At 60.9% G+C, this 19,179-nt stretch overlaps 2 protein-coding genes across 7 annotated transcripts; one reads left to right on the top strand and one right to left on the bottom strand.

The window, feature by feature from the left end:
• Positions 1–2,501: 2,501 nt before the first annotated feature.
• Positions 2,502–6,859, bottom strand: FBXL6 (F-box and leucine rich repeat protein 6). Of its 5 annotated transcripts, XM_088148791.1 has the most exons (10): positions 6,459–6,859; positions 6,189–6,347; positions 6,044–6,107; positions 5,820–5,951; positions 5,600–5,707; positions 4,910–5,023; positions 4,404–4,635; positions 4,023–4,117; positions 3,540–3,789; positions 2,822–2,964 (listed from the first exon to the last, which is right to left on the bottom strand). In XM_088148791.1, exons 1-10 carry the CDS (start codon positions 6,767–6,769, stop codon positions 2,957–2,959), a joined length of 1,473 nt encoding a protein of 490 aa, XP_088004917.1. In that variant the 5' UTR covers positions 6,770–6,859; the 3' UTR covers positions 2,822–2,956. The 5 variants fall into 5 exon arrangements, with proteins under 5 accessions (XP_088004916.1, XP_088004918.1, XP_088004919.1 ...); XM_088148790.1 differs by lacking the exon at positions 4,023–4,117 and having other exon boundaries at positions 2,502–2,964; positions 6,459–6,842; XM_088148792.1 differs by lacking the exons at positions 4,023–4,117; positions 4,910–5,023 and having other exon boundaries at positions 2,502–2,964; positions 6,459–6,851.
• Positions 6,842–13,447, top strand: LOC103065215 (solute carrier family 52, riboflavin transporter, member 2-like). Of its 2 annotated transcripts, XM_088148796.1 has the most exons (6): positions 6,842–6,990; positions 8,397–8,535; positions 8,947–9,814; positions 11,582–11,705; positions 11,925–12,044; positions 12,260–12,391. In XM_088148796.1, exons 2-5 carry the CDS (start codon positions 8,406–8,408, stop codon positions 12,009–12,011), a joined length of 1,209 nt encoding a protein of 402 aa, XP_088004922.1. In that variant the 5' UTR covers positions 6,842–6,990; positions 8,397–8,405; the 3' UTR covers positions 12,012–12,044; positions 12,260–12,391. The 2 variants fall into 2 exon arrangements, with proteins under 2 accessions (XP_088004922.1, XP_088004921.1); XM_088148795.1 differs by lacking the exon at positions 11,925–12,044 and having other exon boundaries at positions 12,260–13,447.
• Positions 13,448–19,179: the final 5,732 nt, after the last annotated feature.

Raw genomic sequence — 19,179 nt, 5'->3', positions numbered from 1 at the left:
ACCGAGGCTTAACCGTGGTGCGCAGGCAGCAAAGGCCGCCCGCTCCCCGGCTCTCTGGTTCTGGTGGCGCGCCCACCAGTGGGACCCTCAGAGCCCTGGCAACGGGAGCAACAGAATGCCGTCCTCACGGAAACCAGGCCCCGCGACCTCCGACCTCGGGGAAGGGGCTGCCAGCAAGCCTCAGCCTCAGCTGTCGGGCTGGCCCGGCGGAGGACCCCCGCCTCCTGCCCGCTGCCCTGCCCGCCCGGAGCGAAGCAGCCCTGGCTGCTGCTGCCCCGCTTGAAGACGGGGGGATTGGGCCCCTCCGAAGAGGGGGAGCCATAGCGGAGACAGCAAGGAAGAACCCGGAAGGGGCCGGACAGGGACCGAAGCGAAGAGCAGCAGGTGGAGGACCGGATGCCGCGGTCGTCTTGACACCCACGAGGTTCAACCAGTCCCGGGACGCAAGTTCACATTTGTAATCCCCCCTTCCTTTGCCACCACTTTGCCCCCCCACACAAAAAAGCTAAGGGTGGAAAGAGGAACAGCTACAACTACCTGCCTCTCATAGCATCTTCAGAGAGTCACCACATTATGCACTAAGCCATAGTTCAAATAAATTCAATAAGCTTATTGAATAAACATTTGGCTTCATTCGTGTTTATTGCCTCAATTGCCATCATACAGTTTGCTTGACTTAACGTGGCTTCTCCGCTACGGTTCCTTGCCCAGCATGAAGTGGGAGTCCAGCCACTGTGGCTTGTACACACTTAAAACTGAGTTCACACGTTGGGCTGAACCATGGTCTGCTTGAACGGCAATAGCCGGAATGGGCTGAGCTCAGGCAACACGGGAAGGCAAGACTCAACCCCCCCATTCTGAAGACCCCTCGCAGTAGCACCACCAAGGCCCACACTGGCTCCGCTGAAGCTGGCAGAATGGAGGAGAGCCTCTTCTACCCCGGCTCGTTCAGAAGTGAACCATGTTAAGCCAGTCTTTTTTACCAAACCAGGGTGAGCTGATCTCTGCTCAGGTTTCCAGAGCTTCTGAGCAAAGAGGGTGACCCGCTGGGAGCAGGATGGCAGAAAAGTCAACTGGGGACTTTACCTTTTGCAATCTGGCTTCCTCAGCTTTGTTTTCTAATACTGCGGCCTAAAGTAGTTACATGAACCCTTTTTAAATATAATGAAGCAACACAATCAATACATCAATCAATACCTCACAATATTTTAGTATGTACCTAGTTTCCAATACACACGTTTTAAAATTGTTCTGGCTCGCCCAAAGCAGCCAAATCGCTCCGAAGAAGCCGCGTACGTTTATGAAGCATGCGAACGCCGAAGAGCGTGCCCCGGGCTCCCAGCAAACCATCTGCAGTTCGCTGAGCAGCCCTGAGCGAAAGCAGCACCGCAGCTTCCCTGCCTTGGCCCACCTCGCTGCCAAGACAGAAAGGCAGACACGGCGGGAATTACAGCGTGGCGTTGGGATGTCTTTGACGGACCCGTCCGGGCGGCCTCTGCGCCATTCCTCCCTCCCTCCCGGGTCAGGGTGCCAGCCGCGCTGTCTCCGAAATACGGCCGGTGAACAGAAACAAGGGGGCTCGCCGGGTGCTGGCACCTGGCGGGTTCTTCCCCTGCCGGCACTCGGGGTCAGTGCAACGCGGCTTGCCGTGAGTGTTTTCTTACAAGGGCACTTCCAGCGGTTCACATGTATTGGGGGGGCATCTCATAGGTTTGGTAGTGAATGCAGGCCATGTGTGGGGGGGGTACCTCTTCTCACCACAAAATCATCTTTCTCCAGATTTGCAGTTCAGCCTATTTCTGCATTCTTAGCAAGTCTGAAAATTGCTCTACCTGCTGGAAAATTCCACGATGTGGAACGCAGTTTGAGGCAGATTTCATGGCACAGACACGCATCAACCTCTCTCAGCAGCCATCGGACCAGACCAGGGACAGCCCAGCCCAGCTATCTAGGAACTTGAACCAGGACCACCGATGGCCCACAGTCCCATTGCCATTTCTTTTACCCAGAACATTACCAAGGGACTGGGGGGCCTTTCCTCAGAATCTATAAACCTAGCACCTTGTTAGCTTCCTTTCGATTAGATTTGAGGACCGTGTCCTTCAAAGAAGTGCTGATATCAGTGAACTGGGATATGACCCTTGGAGAATTCAAGCTTCCAGAGCTCAGGGGCCAGAGCGAGCGTATCCCCAAGTGCTGAACTGTGTCAGCGGTCAGCAATGTCTATTGGAAGATAAAATGAGTAACACCCCAGGAAGGCCTTACGTAGCCCATATGGCCACCAGGGTCATGGACCCAGTGCCTCCGTGGCACCAGCTGAAAAAGCTGTGTGTGCGCGCGCGCGCATACACATGCACACTCAGCCCCTACCTCAACAGGAGAGGGCAAAAAACTCCAGGCTCAGGATGGGAATAAGAAGGGAGCAGCGAGATGTTGGAGTTTCCCTTTGAGCAAGCAGCCCTGCGCCATACCCAACCAAAGAACAAATACCGCACCGACTGTGGAAATAAAAACCCTTTTATTCAAGCAGAATTTGAATCTACAAATATTAGAAAAGAGAATGGAAATAGATACAAAAAAGCGAGTTGACAGTAAAGTTTCTTAAACATTTTTCTTCCCGATGCCGCAGAGAGACCCCACTTTGCGGGGGGCTGAATTTCCTTGCTGCACTTTTAAACCAGGAGTGAAGGGCCAGCCATCCTGGGCCACGTGCACCGCCCACTTGGGGAAGCTGCAGCTCGGGAAAGGTGGCTCGTGGTCTTGCCACTGCTCTGAGAGCTCAGGAAACACAGCTCCTACGTTGCACCCTCTGGTCTGTCTTGCTCCTCCGAGCTAGTCAAGAGCTGGTGCAAACACTGGCGGACTTCATCGGGACCACGATAGGCCTTCTTTGTGCCCCGGGGCAAATGGCGACAAGATGAGAGGTTGAGGTAGCTGAGGGCAGGGCAACTGGCAATCAGGGTGCTTAGGTGATGAAGAGAAGAGGGGATTTCTGTTAGGGCTGTTACTCTTTCCAACTTCCTGGTTTGCAAAACGCCTCTGCTATCACACAGCCCCCGCCACTGGCCTCTATAAGGCCGCAAGGGCCCTGATCCTCCAAGGCTCAGAGAATGCCCCCATCCCTGGCCTTTCCATAGCCAGGTCCCTGAAGGCACGTTGGAGCTGGGACTCCTCGCAAATTTGGAATTCTCAGAGATGCAACACTTTGGAGCGCACCAGCTTGCATGATGCCAAGGCCCAAACACACCAGTGTTAAATCTGGAGATAAGAACCTTAGCCGAGTGCCCTTCTCCTAGGACCCCAAAGCACCTTCTGGAGACTGGATCAAAGGACTACGTAGCCCAGCTAAAGAACGTTTCCAAAGAATGCTTCGAGGCCGCTCCCTGGGAGCACAGAGGGGGGTCTGTCCAGAAAGTCCAAACAAACCCCCCCAAGTGCGTCATCCCTCCTTCCTTGTTCTTTCTGGCATTAAGGCTTGAAGAGGGCAACCAAAGGGAAAAGGGGGATGAGAGCTCCACAGTGGGCGCTGCCCGGCTCACCTGACAGTACTGAGGGCAATCTTGGTCCCAGTGAGACTGAGGGAGCGCAACACCGGGGCCCCTCTCTGGTCCCCTCCCTGAGTGAAGGCAGCCATCGCCCGCTCCAGGTCCTGCTCGCTGAAGCTCTGGCCGGCCAAGTCCAGCTCTCGCAGGCTGTGCCTCCACTTCCAGGTGAGGAGCGGACTGCCTTCCAGAGGCCGGGACAGGTGACTGGCGCTGTAGTGCAGGCCGAGGTAGAGCTGCTCCAGATCTGCAGAATACTTTGGATGTCAGGAGGGATAAGGGGAAGAACCAGGGATGGGTTCTCCTGGGAATGCAGGCAGTCCTATACTTACAAACCTCCAACAATTCCAACTATGAAGGTCCCAGAAGTTTACGCCACACAGCTGTAAACTTCTGGGCGTGTGCGGTGTGCCGTAAACCTCTGGGGATATTATGTGGCGTGCCGTGAATGGACTTACAAATAGTCTCTTGGAACTTAACCTGTTCATAAGCAGAGGACCATCTGTAACTCTTGGAACAGCTGCCAAGACCAGCAGATTGGTCTGCCCCACCCAGCAGACAACCACAACAGCATCCTACTGGGGGACAAGGAGGTTACACGCGCCTGGTCCAGCCGATTCATACCAGAAACCAAAAAAGCAAAACTGCTCACATTGTGGGAATCCACCACAAGACCAGAAATGGCAGTTCAGCCTCCTGGACGACTGCGAGGAGGAAGTGAACGCAGTTTGGCAGAAGACAGCTGCTGAAGGCGGCCTGCTTTCTCACACGCAAATCCACCAATGCGTGTGGCTTGAGCTTAAGGGGCAGGGCTAGGTGGTTGCCTAGAAAGCGGAGGGCAGCTCACTTTTCTGCACCCACCTGGGCACGGCAGCTGCTCCAGCCCTTTGGGCGTCACACGGAAGCAACCGCGCAAGTCAAGGACCCGGAGCCGGCTCGAAGTGCACAGGATCCGCCACAGCATGTTATTGTCCACAAAAGAGAAAGCAGTCGTGGCCAGGCACAGCTCCTCCAGCTGCGGGAAGCCCAGAGACTGGGGGGCTGAGCTGGGGAGCAGCTTTGGGTAATAGGTGACGTTGAGCAACCGCAGCACCTGAGGGGCAGAACAGGCAGATGCCGAGGACAGGGCAGCTTGGAGCAGGCCTCAGTCGACGGGACAGGAAGCCCCACAGGAAACTCCCTCCCAAAACACAGACCATTCCTTCCCTTGCCCACAGATTCTTCTAAGCAAATCCCCCTCCCCTGAAAAACACCCAACCAGGGTTCCTCTGGAGGAGCTAATTCCTCCCCACAGCCAGCCGGGGGGGGGGGGGGAACTGCCGATGGCCTGGTCTGACTTGGGGAGGGGCAAATGAAAACACCTGCACCTGCAGCTGTGGAAAGGCTGCCTGGAGCTGCTCGATGGGGAGCTGGAAGTGCTGGGTGCTCTGCTTGATCTCGGCATTCACCTCGAGGAGCCGCAGGTCTGGACAGCAGCCGCCCTGGGGGGCCAACCAGACACAGATGCCGCAGGCTGGCCCCAGCTCCAGAAGACCCCGTCAGCAGGGGGTTCTCCCGAGAGGGCCGGGCCCAACGCGAACCAGCATTCCCCCAGCTGCTCCTGGTCTGCGCCCCTTGAGTAGCACCCCAAACCGTGGCCTAAAACCGACTGGGAGCCGACGCCGCTTGCAGTAAAGCAACCAATGCAACAGCACTGGCTGTCTGGAGCGGCCGCAGTTCCTTCCAGGGACCCAAGAGGCTGGGCTGCCAAGGGGCCACCAGGTGTGCCCAAGGCACGCGTGGCGGCAGCACCCAGGTCGTCTTCCTCTGGGAAGGCTGTGGCTGGCTCTCTGGCCCAAAGGGTTCCAGTGACGCCCTCTAGGCCATAGATGCCACCGTTTAGCTCAAAAGGGTGGCCCCCGGCAGTTGTAGGATTGCCCTGCCCGAGACTGCCCATCGTCCTAAAACAAGGCAGCCACAGAGCTGGGAGGGAAGCAGGCCGGACTCCTCGGGAGCCAGGGGAGCCCCCTGCCCGGGACATCCGGGCAGGCCCTTCGAGGGGCTCCCCATCCGCTTACCGTGAGAAGAGCAATGATGGCGCTGATGCGGCTACTGTAGGTCAGCGACAGCTGCTGCATCCGCGCCCCTGCAACTTCCAGAAAGCTGGTGACCGCCCACGAGTCCACCTGGGGAGCCAGAAGACAGGCCTCAGGGGCTAGCGGTCCCCTTCCCCCTCAGGACACAGGCCGAGACCGGCGGGCGCCCAGGACGCCCCCCCCCCGCACGGCCTCCGCTCACCTGGGAGCCCTGCAGGTTCAGGCTGACCAGCCGGGGGCAGGACTCGGCCAGCAGGCGGAGCGCCTCGGCGGTGACCCCGCTGCAGTGGGAGAGCCGGAGAGACGCCAGGAGCGGGCAGGAGGCGCCGACGGCCTGTGGGGCGGGGCGGTCACCTCGGCGCGGACAGCGCAGCGCCCCGCCCCGCCCCGCCCCGCCCCCCGCCCGAGCACCGCCGCCCGGCTCACCTGCAGCACGGGGGCGACGAGGCCCCTCCAGTGGCCCAGCGCGAAGTCCCGCAGCAGCGACCACCTGCGGGCGGAGAAGGGGGCTCGGTGCGTGCGTGCGTGCGTGGCGGGTATCCCCCCCGCGGCGCCGCGCGGCCGTCCTCACCTGCGCGCCGCCAGCCACTCCAGCGTGCCCAGGGCCCTCCTCTGCAGCGCGGGGCCCCACTTCTGCCCCGCGGGCGCCCAGCAGTGCCCCACCGCCACCGTCTGCCACAGCACCGGCGCAGAGGCCGCGCGGTACCACAGCCGGCACACGCGGGCCGCCCTGCGGACGAGCCAGGCGGTTAGTGCTAGGGCCAGAGCTAGGGCCGGGGTCAGGGCCGGGGTCAGGGCGCCCCCCGCCCCGCCCCGCCCCGCCCCGCCCGCCGCCGCTCACCGGCAGAGGAGGGGCACCGCGCCGCCCTCGGACGCCACCGCCAGCCCGAAGATGCGCACCAGCAGCTCGGCCGGGAGGCGCGCGCCCCAGCCGCCGTCGGCTCCCCCGGCCCCCGCCCCCTCCCCGCCGGGCGCCTCCCCCGCGGCCGCGCGCCGCCTCTTGCGGGGCCCGCACGCCCCCCGCTCGCCCGCCGCGGGCACGAGCAGCAGCGCCGCCTCCTCCGTCTCGTGCACCACGAAGCGCGGCGCGCCCAGCGGGCCCCGCCGCCGCCGCCGCCGCCGGGGGGGCGCCGGGCCACCCCCGCGCCGCATGGCCGCAGGCCCCGCCTCCCAGAGTCCCGGGGCGGGCGCGGCGCGGCGGCCGGAAGAGAGCCGCGCGGAGGAGGCCGGGAAGGGCGTGGCCCGGGGCGTGGCCCGGGGCGCCCCGCCCCTCGCCGCGCGCGCGGTCGGCCGGCTGGCTGGCTAGCGGGCATCGCAGCCGGCAGCGGACAGCAGGCGGGCCGACCGCCCTCGCCGCGGCAGGCTCCCCGCAGGTGCGTGGGGCGCCCCTTCCCCCTCGCGCGGGACTCGCCGGGCGCCGGCCGGGCGGGGCGCCTCCGACCCCCGCCGCCTCGGCTGGCGCGACCCCGGAGGGCCGCCCGGCCTGCGCGGGGGAGCGGCGGGGTCTGCCCCTGCGCTGGGCCGGGCGGGCGGGGAGGGGCTCGGCATCCTCGCGCCCGCTCCCGGCGCTCAGGCGGGGGGCGAGCGCGTTCCCGGGCAGCCCCCGTGGCCGGAGGGGCTCCGGCGACGGCCCCGTTTCCGAGAGGGAAGCAGGCGCCGCTCGCGCCGGGCCTGGCCGCCCCCCCCGCGGCCTCGGAACGAGCCGGGGAAGGGGCGAAGTCTGCCGGGAGCGCCCCGCGCGGACCTCGGACTCCGGGGCGGGGCGGGGCGGGGGGAGGCGCGCTGGGTGGGAAGGGAAGCGCCGGAGGGGAGGGGAGGGGAGGGGGCGCCCCCTCCCCTCCCCTCCCTGCCCGCGCCCCTGTCGTAGGACGGCCGGGGCGGCCTGCGGGGTTTCGCAGGGGCGTCGCCGACGAAGGCTCCCGTCCCCTCCGGGGTCCCTGCGCAGGAAATGACGCCCGGCTCTCCCTGCCGCAGGAGCCGCCTCGGCGAGCCCGAGCACGACTCCGGGCCGCGGGCGCCGGGGAGCTCCGACGATTCCGGGAAGAGCGCTGGCGCCCGGCCTAGGGCAGAGGGGCGCGGCCTCCCGGGCCCCACCCTCGCCCCCTCCCGCGCCGGCGTCCCCGCTCGCCCTGCCGCGGGGCCCTTGCGCAGTTTCGCCTCTGCCCCCCAGGAAAGGGCGCCCCCGAGCCGCGCGCGCCCCTTCCCCTTCCCCTTCCCCTGCCTCGGCCTCCGGAGCTGCGGCTCAGCCCGGCAGCCCGCGCTCCTGTCCCTCCCAAGCCAGTTGGCTCGCCCAGTTCCCGCTGCTGGGTGCGGAGGCGGGGGCCCGCCTGGCCGCGGCCTCCTGCCGCCCCGCTTTTAAAAAGGGCGCGCGGGGCTCGGCCGGAGGCCGCTGCCTCTGACGGGGGCAGCCCGCGGAGGCCGAGCGCTCAGGGCCCCCGAGGCAGCTCCTCCGCGCACCGGCGCACCGGCGAGCGCGCCGAGTCCTGCCCCGGGGTCCCCGGGCGGCGTCCCGCTTGGGACTCCCCGCTGATTCTCGGCCACGGTCCAGCGGCGGCGGCGGCGCCTGCGACTGGGAAGTTCCTTGCTGCCGGCCTTTGTTCTCCGCGGAAGCCTTTTACGGGCTTCCCGAGACGCGGCATAAGGGAAATAAGGCCTGGTCTTGCCCCGCGGGGCTTGTACTCCGAGAAGGGGGGTCTTCTTTTAGCGGAGGGGGGTGCGCAGCCGCAGGTCCCCGGGCAGCCGCGGGTGACGCGGCCGCTTCCTCTCCTCCTCTCTGCAGGCCGCGAGGATGTCTGCCCCCCAGAGCAGTGGCGCCCTGCTTCCGCACATGCTGGTGGCCCTCTTTGGGATGGGCTCCTGGGTCTCTGTTAACTCCCTCTGGGTGGAGCTTCCGGTGGTCGTGAAGAGGCTGCCAGAAGGTGAGTGAAGGGCCCTGCGGAGGAGGGAGGGAGGAGGCTGGCTCTGGCTGGGGCTCTGGCTGGGGAAGGGCAGGGAAGCAGGACAGGGAGGGCTCTGGAGTGGGGAGGGAGGCGGCTGCAGGGCTTCCCGGTGGGGAGGACTCTGCTCATCAGGGCCCGAACTGGGGAGGAAGTGCCCTGCCGGGTGGCTGTTCAGGGAGGAGAATGGCTCACCTGCTACTCGGTCTGTGGCGTGCCAGGGCCTGGGCAGCGTGTGGGGCAGGGTTCTCCTGCCCTTCCTCTGGGGAATGCGGGCAGGTACAGGAGGGCCCAGCTGCTCGTTTTGCCCGGGCTTCCAGACATGCAGAAGCTGCTCTAAGACCGAAGCTGCAGGGGATATCGGTTGGCGCAACTCCGCTTCTCTCCCTGCAGGCTGGAACCTCCCTGCCTACCTGACCGTCCTCATTGCCCTGGGCAATGTAGGCCCCGTGAGCGTGACCCTGATCCATCGCTTTGCTCCCAAGAGGATGAAGGAGCAGTGGCTGATCCACGCCATCCAGGCCTTGGCCATGGTGACAGTGGTCTTCCTCGCCCTCTTCTGGGATCACACAGCCGTGGTAGCGGGTGAGCCACGCAGCGTGGCCTTCTTGGTGCTGGCCTTCCTGCTGGCTTTGGCGTGCTGTACCTCCAACGTCTCCTTCTTGCCCTTCATGTACCAGTTTCCCCAGCTGTTCATCCGCACCTTTTTTATCGGTCAGGGCCTCGGTGCCCTCCTTCCCTGCGTACTTGCCCTGGGCCAGGGCGTGGGGCAGCTGGAGTGCCTCAACAGTACCCGAGGCAATGCCTCCCAGCCGCACTACCTGGAGGAGAACTTCTCAGCCAGCACCTACTTCTGGCTGCTGGTTGGCCTGCTGCTCATCTCTGCCCTTGCCTTCCTGGCACTGGTTATCTGGCACAACCGCCGTGGTGCTCCAGAAGAGAGGACTCCTTCCGAGAGAAGCGGGGAGACGGAGGAGGCCTACCCGCTGCACATGGGCAGCGTGCCCGTCTCGGACCGCCCTGCCGAGAATGTCCCTGTCGGGGATTCTGCCTCTCCCCAAACCGCTGCCTTCTGCACAGGGAGGAATATCTACCTGCTGGTGCTCCTGGGCGTTTCTAACGCCCTAACCAACGGAGTGCTGCCTTCCGTGCAGAGTTACTCTTGTCTACCTTACGGGAACACGGCCTACCATCTCTCTGTCGTGTTCAGCAACATTGCCAATCCCGTAGCCTGTTTCTTTGCCATGTTCTTCCTGTGTCGGTGAGTGCTCAAGGGTGAGGCTCTGGGGTGGGGACGGGCTTCCCGTGCTCTGCGCTCACGGCTTCAGAACATCCTAGAATTAGAGGTATTGAGTTCATTGAGAGCAGGCTGCAGTTGGCAATGTTGGGGGTGGCGCTTGAGCACTGTCCCACTATCCGGCCCTCGCGATTCATACCTGAAGCCCCTTTACTGGCCCGTGACTCTGGCTGTTGCTTTTGAACGCCAGATCAGTCGGTAATAAATCTGGTCTCGCTCGTGACTTAATTGTGGCAGCTAGCCTGGCATGCTTAACTGAGACACGGGAAGGCCTGGAGGTGGGGGGCATTCTTCTCAGGTTTTGGGCTTGGGACTAGCTGCAAGGCCAGGGAAAGGTGGCTATTGTCATTCGGGAGATTCCCCAGTTGAAGTTGGGCTCCAGGGAACAGGCAGGACTGCTGCTGTCGTAGCGCCCTCCTCGCACGTAGCATCATCCTTGCTTGACCTGCTCAGCATCATCACTGGATTGGTGGTAGAATCCCCCAGGCTGTTAGATCCCTGGCATGTCAACCTGCCAGCTGGCGACACTGAGCTCAGGAGTTTATGGTCTCCTTGGCAACCGTGGTGTTGCTGACGAGCTTGGCGGAGTTGGGACCAGGGTAGCGGGTCCAGACTGGCTTTTAGTACGGTTTGTCGTAGCATCCTTCTGGACCTGTTGCAGGGAATGGGAATGGGGGGCACCGTGTTGCAGCGGTTCTCCGTGCTCCTTGTGCAGATTTATTCTCGGACCCCGGGGTCCTCTGGGTGGCCCTGGGGCCATCCCAGGCCATTTGCCCCGCTCTTCCCTGCAAGCATCACTTCCCTAGCCCTGGGCTGGCTTCGGGCTGCCTTGTGCAGCAGGAAGGCCAGAGGGAGCCGTGCCCAGAGTTGGTGGGGGCTTGCCATGGGAAGTGCCAGGGAAGGGGCTGCAGGCAGCTCTTTGGGGCAGGTTTTTTTCCACTGGCTTAGAACTTGCATCAGCAAGAGGTGCTCGGCCTGCCCTCCCCATTTCTCTTTTCCCTGTGAGGAAACGGGGGGAAGGAAGGAGAGTTCTCCGGGTCTGTTCAGAGAATTCAGAGCAGTGCTGGTGCCCCAGTGTTCCCCTCGGCCCAGCGGGAACTCTACCTCTTCAAGGTAGGCCAGGTCAGAAAACTGGCTGGGACTTGGCTGCTTTAGAGAATAACAACCAAATCTTGGGAGCCTGGCAGATATTCCCCCCTCGCTCTCACGGGCAACCTTGACTCTCTTCCTCACGCCTCCTTGTCTCTTCAGTTAAGCTGATGTTTGTGCAAGTCACTGAATTGCTTCAAGGCCATCTCTGTACACCAGAACCCCCCAGAGCTGTTGGAATGCAATTCCTGTCATTTCCTCCCCCCACACGCGGATTAGGAGGAGATCCGCAGACGCCAACGGATCCAAAGGGCGCCATGCTGGAAAATGGCTTACGTTGTTGGGGAAGACTTTGCTGCCACGCTGTGCGGGCTTGCGCTAGACGCACGCAGGCAGGGGTGTGAATTGGGGAGTGAGGAGAAGTTGGGGATGCTTTAGTAAAGGTGGCCCTTGGGTGCTCCCCTGCAGAGCGGGACCCAGGCACCCAGCTGGCCTTGGGGGTGAGGTAGAGGCGGCTCTTCCCTCGTCGTCTCCCCTCAGCCAAGGCTTCTGGGTCTCCCTGTCAGCACACAGCTTCGAGTGGGGCGCACGCCTGGGGCAAGGCGCAGACCTCCCCCAGCATCCCCTGTCTCTCGCTTGCAGGTCGTCCCTGGCCCTGAGCGGCATCTCGGCTGCAGGATGCGTCTTTGGGGGCTACCTGATGGTGCTGGCGGCCCTCAGCCCCTGCCCCCCGCTGCAGGGCAGCCACGTGGGAGTCGCTCTTGTGGTGAGTGGTGCACAGCAGTGGGTGGGAGCAGCCACGCGCTGCTCCTCCGTCTCCCCCGCCCCTCCGAGGCCTCCTGTTCCAGCTAGGAGAGAGCTGCCTGCCCTTGGTGGATCGCAGTGCTCCTTGGGCAAGGTGGCCCCAGAAGCAGGACATGCTCCCGTCCCCCCTCGACCCTGAAGCCGATGGAGCTGTCGCAGAGCAGCCTGGCCTCCCTTGCAGAGTCGTCGTGAAGATGGGATGCAGTCTGGCGGGACCGATTGTGCTGCCGTAAGGTTCTTGAAGGAACCCTTCTGCCCGTGTTCATGAAACGGATATCCCTCCTTTCTTCAGGAGCTCCAGGCAGGAGGATCCAGCATCCCCCTTTCTGCGTTATCCCAACAACAGCTCTGTAGGGGAGGCTGGGCAATAGTGGTTGGTGAAAGCCTCCCTGAGAGCTTCCGTGGCTGGAGGGAGACTCGGGCCCGGATCTCCCCAGGAATCAGAGCCCCCACTGGCTCCAGGGAGACTGGAGGGCCCCCCAACTGCCACCCCTCCCTTTTTTGCCTTCTCTTTAGGTGACTGCTTGGATCTTCTTCGCGGGCCTCTTTTCCTACCTGAAAGTGGTGATCAGCAGCTTGCTGCACGAAGCCGGCCATACGGCCCTGCTCTGGTGCGGCGGCGTCATCCAGGCAGGCTCACTGCTGGGGGCCTTGGTCATGTTCCCCCTCACCAGCCTCTACCACCTCTTCCAGAGCGGGCTGGACTGCGTGGACAACTGCAGGGCGTGAGCAGCGGCTGGGGCTGGACAGGGCCCCGGGTGGGCGACCCCCTGCGCCCTGCGTCCCTTTGCTCCAGCAGAGGGAATCGGTCCAGGATCCTCTGCCCTCTTTGCGGCTGGAGGAGAGTTGATCTTCCTCCGGGCCCCCCACCTTGGATCAAGCAGCAGTTCCGTTCAGGTGAAGCGGTGTTTTTCCAGGCTTCCAGGCTCCTTCCGCTGCTCTTGGGCCAAGGTGGGGGGCAGAGCAGAAGGCATCCTCTCCGGGCCATGCGGTGCCAGTCCAGCCTTGGCAAGGCAGCAGCCGGGTCCCTGGCCAGTTCACCCTCCTAGCACTGTCAGGCGGGACTCCGACGTTGGGCACATCCCAGATGCAGCTTCTGCTTTGTCCTTGCAAGGAGGGGAGCTACTTCCCCTCCCCAAGCCTTGGCAGTCATGAGGCCTTCCGAAGGAACCGGACTGGCCCCAGTGAGCCCCCGTTTGAGGGATCCATGGCCCCGAGCCCCTCTGGTGCTCCCAAGGGTGGGCTGTTGGCCCCGGGGGGGGCAGGAGCTGCTGGTCAAGGTTTCTGCTCAACGCTTGGGTGAACTGTGCTGATGGCGTGTGCTGTGAGCAGGCTGGTGCTCGAGGGTACAGAGTGCCTTGGGAACAGGCACTCTCTGGGGGTGACCCTTGCTCCCCAGGCAGAGGAGAGCAGAGGCCAGAGGAGGGCTGCGCAGCAGAACGAGGGAGTTTTGCAAACTCCGCTTCGTGCGTTATGTGTATCACAAGGCTGGTTTAGATCTTTGGTTCCCCACCTCGCCCCAAAGGTGCTCCTGGATCCAGAGAGAGATCAAGGTTGCCCCGGACCTTCATTTGTTTTCTTTTTTTCCCCTTTTTAAAATCTTTTTCACTCTGTTTCTTTTTCTTTTATGTATATTTTTGTACCTTTTCTTATCTGTACTTGTATATTTTGGGGTGAGAATTAAACTTGATAATGAAACCAAAAGATTGCTTGGACAGAGCAGCATATCTCCTTCCCCCTCCCTCTGCTGGGGACCCACGAAGCCTCTCCCTTGCCAGCACGGGCGGGGGGGACGGACGGCCCTCCTCCCGCCTGAGTGGTCGTCGGGTTGCGGGACACCCACTGCCCCCTTTCCGCCCTGTCGCTGCCTGAGCGAGCCAGATCAGTTCTTCCTCAGCCGAACCCCGCTCAGCCACTGGGCGTGAGTGCGTCCCGGCCTTTTTCACCAACCTCTGCCCTCCCTGCCTGCTGCCCCTTACGCTGCTTGGGGCAGCTGGCGAGCAGGGGGTGGGCTGTCTTTGGCTTTCTGATGCTTGGCTGCATCGGCCCAAAGCTCAGTGTCAGCAGGAAAGTCGAGCTGTCCACTTCTGGCAGCACATTCTGCAGAAGCTGTTTTGGGCCTGCGTGCATGTGGATCAGGGCCTCTGGGCCTTGAATGCAACGATGCCTCTGCGGGCTCTCAAAGGGCCAGGAGCCTGGCAGCCCCCCTTGCGCCGCCCCCCCTTCCCTGCACAGGGCTTATGAATGCTGAGAAACTGCAGAGCGCTCGCCTCTTCTGCTCCGCGGTTTTTGCCGAGTGAACCTGGGCTCCAGCCCTGGACTATCCACGCAGACACACGTGCCCAGGAATGCCAGAGGGATTCAGGTGAGCCCGGGGTGTGCAGCTTGCCTTCTCTTCTGCAGGACCCGGCCTCCAATGGATGGTGCAAAAGGGCCCCCCTTCTTGACTGGTCCCCTCTTTGGGCAGTTCATAATTCCTCGGAGGAAGGGCCTGGATTCGTGGCCAACTGGCCTTTCCTCGGACCAGCAAGCCTGCGGCCCCTTGCCTCAACAGCGGCCTTTTGTGGCGGGGGGGGGGGGAAGCTGCTGTGTCACTTCTGCAACTCTGTCTCCTTGTTGCCTAGAAATTCTTGGGGGAAGGAGGGGGCAGCCCCATTGCTCTCGCCCCGCTCTTGGTTCTGCTTCAGAGGTTTGTCCAGTGTCGGAACCTTCCTTCCTTTCACACCACGTTTCCTGTGGCCCTGTAATTCCTTCGCGTGCTCTCCCCACAGCGCGCCCGGGTCTGCTGGAGACCCAGTGCATCACCCTGCCGAGGCTTTTCCTCCACCTTCAAAGTGGCTGCCCCGGGCTTGGCCTTGCGGAGGGGGCAGCTGCTGCGCCACCCGGCTCCTGAGGCTCCGAAGCCAGCCCGACCCGCGGCAGAGGGAGGGCCCGGGAGAGCCTTGCGTGGATGGATCCAGAAGAGGCTCCACTCCGATCGGCAATCCTTTTTCCCTTCCCGTGGCGGCCGGACTGAGCCAGGCCAGCGGCCTGATTCCCCGCGAGGGGCTCCGCTGCTCACAGCCGCCCCCTTTCTTTGCTCAGCCAGCATGTGGCATCAAGCGGGTGCTTCCAATCCAGGCTGGAGGTCTGGGGAGGCACTGAGGGATAGCAGGAGAGCCACCAGGGATCAGGTGGCCCACCGTGCTGGTGGGCACAGAATGCTCAGGAAGGCGCCGGCGGGAAGGAGACCTGAGGGCGCAGCCATGGCATGCCAGCAGCATTGGTTGGCGGGGGGGGTTCCGCCCTGCACGTGCCCTTTGCCTCTTGGGTGACCCGCTGGCCACTGCTGCAGGGAGATCCGTGCTGGCAACCGGGCAGGTTTGGCACTTCAAATTCGGTAGCTCCTCCTCTGTCAAGGGCACTCAGCTGATGCTCCTTGGAGGGCTCCTCCTGTTTCCAGCTGCTGGAGGCATCTTTGCTGCCTGCAGCTTTGCCTGCTCTGCGGTGTCCGGCTGCGGTGGGAGATCTGGATGGAAGGGCCACAGGCTTCCTATGCGCGCAGCGCAAGATCATGCAGCCCAAAGTCTGCTTGGACCATGCGATCCACGATACAGCCCCATCTGGCCCAGAATGAGGGGGGGGTCGCTGCGTTTCGGGCGCCAGCCATTCCCAAGGGAGCCGCTCCTTTCAGGGAAGTGCAGCCCTTCTGCTTGGGGAATGAAGGTGAGTCCTCTCGAGGGAGAGCTGGAGTGCCCCAAGGCCACCCGAGGGCAGTTGCAACCAACCAGACCCATCCACCAAATTGCCTGCTAGCTTCTTGGGAAGTTCCCAAGCACCTCTGGAAACCTTCCCAATCCGTCCAACAACCAGCAAACTGTTGATGTCTGGAGAAGATCTTAAAGCCATTGATCTCTTAGCATCTTCAATGTTATCATTACCAAAAGTCTGTGTGGATTTATCAAAAACAAGTATTTTCAGACTACCTTGTCTAAGTCAGTCTTGAGTTGAGTGGCCACCCACCCACCCACCCACCCAAGGTTCTAGTTCACTCTAAGCCATGGGAGTTCACTGAGTAACTTGGGGCCAGTCACACTCTTTCAGCCCAACCTGCCTTACGGAATTGTGGTGGTGGGGAAAATAAGTCTCATGCTCTGCTTAAATAAGCACATACCAAATGCAAACACTCAACATGACTGTTCTGTAATAGATGGTGGGAAGGCTATAGTCATATCTTAATTTTAGCAAAGTATTGATAGAGCTCACCGTGGCATGCTTATTCGTTTATTTAGTAAATGTGTATAGCCACCCATCTCACATATGTGATTCTTAGCAGCATAAAAAGTTAATAACACTACAACAAAATAATCAAAAACAACAAAATTTAAAAATCAATATAAAACAAATCATTTAAAAAACAATAACAAACACAAAACACCCCATAACCTGAGGGAGAGTTCACTCAATTTCACTAGCAATTATTGACTACCCGGTAACACTTCTCCAGTCACTGCTTCCATCAACCCGATCTTTTATTGATCTGAGCCAATCTACAAACTGGTTTCTACACTACACACTGCTGCCTGCCTTCCGGCTCTCCCCATCACCTTGAAAAGTTTGCTCTGGTGGCAGCTTTCAGGCGTGAATTAGGCAATCTAGCTAAGTGTGAGCTGGACGATGTGACAGGTGGATGATGCACAGCTGGCCTAAAAATAATTCCAGGAGAGGAGAAAAACTCAGCGCATACTCAAGAGTGTGTATCCAGGGTCCTTACCGAACTGGAGGGGGGCATCAAATAGGGTGCCACAAGGCTGAGTCTTGGCCCCAGCACTCAATGCTTCATTAATGGCTTGGACAAAGAAGGGGAAAGTATATTTGTCAAATCAGCAGATGACCAAAAACTGGACAGGATAACGAATACGCTAGAAGAAACAAAATTCAAAATCTTGATACGTTAGGGAAGAGGTCTGAAAAGGTAACAGAACAACATTTAGGAGGGACAAATGCAAAGTTCTTCACTTAAAAAAACAGATCAGGTGACAGTTTCCAAATCGCAGGACATGGTAGCTCTGCCCTGTCCTCTCGTTTCTGGACCATCCGTTTTAGGAAGGGACTCAACAAGCTCACGGAATCGGAGAGGGCCTGGGCTGGGAAGGACTTGCTGGTCTTCCAGTCCAACCCCTGGCTCTGTGCAGGAGCCCGAATCAAGCACGCCCAGCGCCTTTCGCATCCTTACGGGGCTCGGCTGCCAGGCCCTCAGCACCTCACCAGCTGTTCTCTGACGCTGCTCCAGTTTTTCTCCATCCCTTTTAACATGTAGGGCACAGAACTAGATACAGCACTGGAAGTTGGTGCTCAGCCTGCAAGGCTTTCACTCCCAAGTCTTTCCCAGAGCAAAAGGCCTGGACTTCCTGGTGCCCGCGCTATCCCCCGAAGGAAGGCCACGTCTTCTGGGCGAGGCAGGGGGTGGCGTCTGCCGGGGCAGGGAGGCAGATCTCCAGGCGGGGAGGGAAGGCACGCAGCCCCTCCTGCCCATCCTCAGCTCAGGGCAGCCACTGCAGCCGAAGGCAAGTCTGAGGCTTGCTCTGCCGGGTAAGAAGTGGGCTGGGGGGGGGGCTGCTGGAGATGTGGGTGCCCTTGGCCCCTGTTGCCCCTCGGGAGCCCAGCCCTTATGGGAGCGGTGAGGGTGCTTGCCCAGCCACGTAGCCAATGTTTCATCCCCCAAATGAAGCCAGCCCAGCTCCTGACGAGCCTCTGAAGGGACTGTCCCCCTCCTGCCTCCGGGCTTCTGGGCCTGGGTAAGGGTTGAGGGAGACCAAAGGGAGGGTGACACTTGGCTTCTTTGGAGAAATAAATGGGAGAGGCCTGCATCTCTCGGGGTGTGTTGGCATATGAGGAGGGGGGCTCATATAGCCCACAGCTGCTTTGGTCTTTGGGCAGGGCTCCCTGCCCTTCCCTGGTCCAGAGGTAAGTGCCCTGGGGGGCCCACAGTGGCTGGACCAGCTGGCCTCTCTCCAGAGCAAAGGGCAAGGATCTTGAGGGAGGTCTTCGAGGGGAGCAACGTAGGTCTCTGGCCACCCCAGCTGGACACAGGCAAATGGTCTCCCCTCCAGCCCTTCCTTGCACAGGTGGGCTCCCCTTGTGCGCATCACGCCCGGACTGTGGAGTGGGGCAGGCGATGGTGCACCCACGAGGGGGCAGAAGGATCAAGTTGGCAGCCGTCCATGTGTTTTTATGGCTTTTGGGTGGGCCCTCAAACTACCACTTTTCCTTTCGGAGGGTGGTTCACCGGATCTTGGCCAAGAATTGGTGGCCTGGCCTGGCCTGAAGGTGACAGGGAGGAGCTCTCTGGTCCAAACCTTCTCCCCCAGCTTGCAATGGAGGGCAGGGCTGGTTCTCTGCCTAGCTGGGAGCAGGGAGGAGGGAGAGTGTGGAAGTCCCAAGCCAGCATGGAGCCCTCTGGCGTAAGCCACGGTTAGACCTCATTAAAAATGGCGCTTCAGTGCCAGCAGGGATCATTCAAGTCTGGTGTTGGGATCCAGGCAAGCTGAAAAGTTCCTGAGGTAACTTTCAATGGTTTATGGCTTTCGGTAAAGCAAAACAAGGCCATCTGGAGGATTCTTGTTGCTGGGCTAAATGAATGGATATCCTCCCCTCTGGAAAGCCACCTTCATCGTAAACCCTTGAAGTAAAGGAGGAAGCCACGATTACTGGGTGCCTCAAAGTGTTTTCCCCTCTCTCCAAAATATCCGACTGGCACAGAGCCAGGAAACTGATTGTGAGACAGTTTAACACACCTGGGCATCACTAATCAATGGAATTTGCTCACAGGGGTGTGGAACTAGCCCTAAACTGCCCTAAAGGGGAACAGACAAATTTAAGATGAGAGAAGATGGGAAATATAGCAGTCACGGCTCGGGATATATGTGTCCAACTGGCTTTGTGTGGAAAGGGAATTCACTGGTTGGGAAGCGAATTCCTGTGGAGGCAGGAAAAAGGATGGTCTCTCTTGGCGCCTGAGGGCACAACCCGCTTCCCCCATGACTGTCAGCTGCTGCTTGGGGTGCTTCTAATGCTTTCAGAGGCTAAGAATAGCTGACTGGCGCAGGGAGAGGGTGGCCCCGAGTCGGAGGGAGGGAGCTCTTCCGCTGTCAGCTGCGAGGTGAGCTGCCCCTCAACAGGCAGAGCAGCGCGGACGCGGGCTCCGTGCTCTTCAGGAAGAGCGCTAACGCTGCGGCCGGAAAGCTGCCGATCAATCGATCGACCGACATTGGAAGAGCGCAGACAGTGCTTTTCAGACTTGGCAAGTTAAAGATGTGTGGACTTCAACTCCCAGAATCCCCCAGCCAGCATGAGAAACACTGCCTGGGACTATGTCATGCAGCTAATGCCACCTCTGTTCTCCACTCTGGCCGGAGGACACTATCCAAAGCCGCTTGCCAGGAAGGCGCCTTCGT

Source organism: Python bivittatus, unplaced genomic scaffold (genome assembly GCF_059951505.1).
Source record: "Python bivittatus isolate LINGU-HERP-01145 unplaced genomic scaffold, Pbiv_v1 ctg000590_np1212, whole genome shotgun sequence".
Classification (NCBI taxonomy): Eukaryota; Metazoa; Chordata; class Lepidosauria; order Squamata; family Pythonidae; genus Python; species Python bivittatus.
This window is presented reverse-complemented; position numbering and strand designations above follow the sequence as displayed.

What these genes read in the sequence shown, in the direction of transcription:
- FBXL6 (XM_088148790.1), bottom strand. Translation starts at nt 6,769, where the DNA reads ATGCGGCGCGGGGGTGGCCCGGCGCCCCCCCGGCGGCGGCGGCGGCGG. An exon ending in GAGTGGCTGGCGGCGCGCAG is followed by an intron (nt 6,108 to 6,188) that starts GTGAGGACGGCC and finishes CTCCGCCCGCAG; the next exon opens with GTGGTCGCTGCTGCGGGACT. An exon ending in TGAACCTGCAGGGCTCCCAG is followed by an intron (nt 5,708 to 5,819) that starts GTGAGCGGAGGC and finishes CTGGCTCCCCAG; the next exon opens with GTGGACTCGTGGGCGGTCAC.
- LOC103065215 (XM_088148795.1), top strand. Translation starts at nt 8,406, where the DNA reads ATGTCTGCCCCCCAGAGCAGTGGCGCCCTGCTTCCGCACATGCTGGTG. An exon ending in CGTGAAGAGGCTGCCAGAAG is followed by an intron (nt 8,536 to 8,946) that starts GTGAGTGAAGGG and finishes CTCTCCCTGCAG; the next exon opens with GCTGGAACCTCCCTGCCTAC. An exon ending in GCCATGTTCTTCCTGTGTCG is followed by an intron (nt 9,815 to 11,581) that starts GTGAGTGCTCAA and finishes TCTCGCTTGCAG; the next exon opens with GTCGTCCCTGGCCCTGAGCG.